The following is a 2929-nucleotide window of genomic DNA, read 5'->3' on the forward strand; positions in this document are numbered from 1 at the left end:
ACTATAAATAAAATTGAATTGAAATTGAATTAGAATAAAAACATTTCATAGAGTGTTCTTTAGTAAAACATTTTAATCATGGCTGTATTGACATTTAAAGGATAGGTCTGTGAATTTCTGTATTTTTTTTTTTACTGTCATTATGAAAAGACCAACACAAGCAATGGGTAAAAAGATGAAACATAGTGATAAGCTTCACTTCCTGATCTCTTGAACAGGGTGAACCTGGTCTGATGGGTGAAGTGGGACCTGCAGGTCTGGCGGGGTTACAGGTGAGTTTCTAACCAGGATGGATTGATGCTACCGATGAGATGCTGCTCAGAGTAGCCTTTAAATAATAAACCTTTAATGAACTGTTTACAAGTAGGATTGATTTTATTGATTGATTCTAGCTGACTGAATTGTTTTGTTTCTAGCTGTGTTTTGTGTCTCCGCACGTGTAAACTGAAGTCAGTGTCTGGAGTGTTTCTGTGGTGTGTTTGTGCTTTTGTTAGGGAATCACAGGCTCTCGGGGATTCTCGGGGCCAGATGGACCTAAGGGCCAGAAGGTAATATTATTTTCCTTTTTAGTAACAAGCAAGTTGTTGGATCAATAAAAGTGTTTTACATACCCTGCAGTGTTCTGCTTGAATCAAAGTTAAATGAAGTTGAATGTCAAAGCAATGGCACCAACAGATTTCCCTCCATCTCTCCAGGGGGAGTCTGGCTCTGTGGGAATTACTGGACCTCCAGGCTCAGGAGGCCCTCGGGTAATCTTTGATTCCACATAACATTTTGCCCAACATGGTCTGCAGTACAGCTATAAGAGAGAGAAGTAACATTTTGCTCTCTGTTTGTCCTGTTCATAGGGAATAAGTGGCTCTCGTGGTCTCAGAGGAGACCCGGGGGGGCTGGGACCACCTGTAAGTATCCTCGATTATCAGAAATTTGTTCACTTAATTTGATTTGTTTGCCATGCAGGTGTACGCACAAATATTATTACTAAATAGATCTGTAGTACTAAAGTGATCCTCACACTCTGCATTTGTCTGAACATAATTAACCTCATCCTGTAAGTTTTCTCTTGTTGTGCAGATTGCCCTGTATTGGCTGTATTTTAGTTTGGTCCCGTTCTGTTCCAGCAGTGCCATTAATGGAGGCACCATTTATAAATACATGATTTTCCTTTTGTTCTGTTACAGCAGGCATCAGTGAATTAAGTGTACATGGCAGGACTACATTTTAGAGAGAAATTGAACTAATTACAGTGGTATTTAAGTTTTACAGGCAGCATTACTGGATGGCTGGATGAATACAAAAGACTAATTGAGTTAAGACTGCATCAGCAAGTCTTTTTTTTTTTTTCCTTCTAACAACTGAAGCCTTGATAATTTAACAAAAAAAGTCTCAGCAACGAGATAAACGTAAGAAAGTGCATCATAACCATCTAACGGTTAAAAAACCATCAGCATGGTAATGTTGGCCTGTCTACCATCCAAGTCCAGCCTGAAATATTCTATTCTATTATATAGTATTGGATGGATTGCTATAATATATAGCAGATATGCACGGTTCCCAGAGCATGAATTCTTATGTTGCTGATGCCCTGAGTTTTCCTCTGATGTGACCATGAGGTTGATATTTGTGGTTTTAAGTGCAATGTCTCATTAAGTATTGGATGGATTTCCTTCGCACTGGGTTCATTGACTTTTTATCTAGTTAAACCAGTAGGTCCAAAGTTATATATATTCAACACAGTGGTTGATGTCTAATGGCCTGCAAAATTAATGACACTCCCATAAGCCTCCGATGTACTTTGTATTTCATGCTCATTAGCTAATTTTAGCATGCTGAACTAAGATGGTACATGATAAGCATTATTCCTGCTGAACATCAGCATGTTAGCATGCTGACATTAGAATTTAGCTCAAAACATCCAGTGCTCACAGTGTCATAGAGCGGTGGCTCTGGAGTCTTGGTTTAGTTCTCTACTGTTTATCACATTAAATTAAATAACCAAAATCCACCCAAGAAGAAATTTTTTTTTTGTGTCTATTGTTGCTAAAAAAACATGAAACATGTAAACAGATAACCAACAGCTGAGTATGTTGTCTTGGGTTAGATGGCAGACGATTGTCTGTGTGGTGCAGTATTTGATGTCTGTAGCTGCACTATTTTACATTAAACTGAATGTTAGTTGCAGTTGAATCTAGTCTCCAAGCTTCTCGCCCTCAAAGCTGATTTTAATGTAATTTACTTGAAGTAAAATTTGATTTTCAGCCCAAATGTAGAACAGAGAAAAACCTTAATAACTTAGTTGTCAAGGTAATTGTGTTGCATTTTTGTGATGTCTGCATGGCAGGGTCCGGTAGGACAAGTTGGACCTCAGGGAGACCAGGGAGCTAAAGGAGAAGCGGGGCCACAGGGACTAAAGGGAGAGCCAGGAGCTCCAGGTCCACCAGGGGAACTGGTTAGTTAGGTTTTCTTCTTATATGTATCTACTTTAACCAAAGCGCATGTTGCTACATCTTGTTGATGAAAATGTTATCCAAAAACTGAAAATCTATTTTTACTATGTGCAAATATTCATTAAAACACATTAATATTCTTATGACCTGTGTAGGGTGAGGATGGTCTGCCAGGAATCCAAGGTCCTCCGGCTCTACCAGGGTTTGAGGTGAAGCGATACTTTGTCTGATGTTAATAACCAATTGCTGACGATTGCTTTTTTCCCCCCTCAACAACTCTAACCTTGTTATTTGTGCCTCTTGATTCTCTTTTCCAGGGGCCTCCAGGAGAGATGGGCCTCCAGGGTCCCCCAGGTCCACCAGGGGCTCCTGTAAGTGCAAACAACACAGAAACACAGTGGATGATGAAATCACATTTTGCCCTCACAAGCTGCTCTTTAAAGAAACCGTGTTTTTGTGTGTGTGTGTGTGTGTGTGTGTGT

General features: G+C 39.7%; 1 protein-coding gene across 2 annotated transcripts in view; it reads left to right on the forward strand.

The window, feature by feature from the left end:
- Positions 1–2929, forward strand: part of si:ch211-196i2.1 (collagen alpha-1(I) chain) — a 168410-nt gene that overhangs the window by 148878 nt on the left and 16603 nt on the right. For both annotated transcript variants that reach the window (XM_032540370.1, XM_032540369.1), the window contains exons 46-52: positions 219–272; positions 495–548; positions 696–749; positions 849–902; positions 2342–2449; positions 2603–2656; positions 2765–2818. In XM_032540370.1, the coding sequence (XP_032396261.1) occupies positions 219–272; positions 495–548; positions 696–749; positions 849–902; positions 2342–2449; positions 2603–2656; positions 2765–2818 (432 nt within the window). The remainder of the gene's footprint in view (positions 1–218; positions 273–494; positions 549–695; positions 750–848; positions 903–2341; positions 2450–2602; positions 2657–2764; positions 2819–2929) is intronic.

This window comes from Etheostoma spectabile, chromosome 16, assembly GCF_008692095.1.
Source record: "Etheostoma spectabile isolate EspeVRDwgs_2016 chromosome 16, UIUC_Espe_1.0, whole genome shotgun sequence".
NCBI lineage: Eukaryota > Metazoa > Chordata > Actinopteri > Perciformes > Percidae > Etheostoma > Etheostoma spectabile.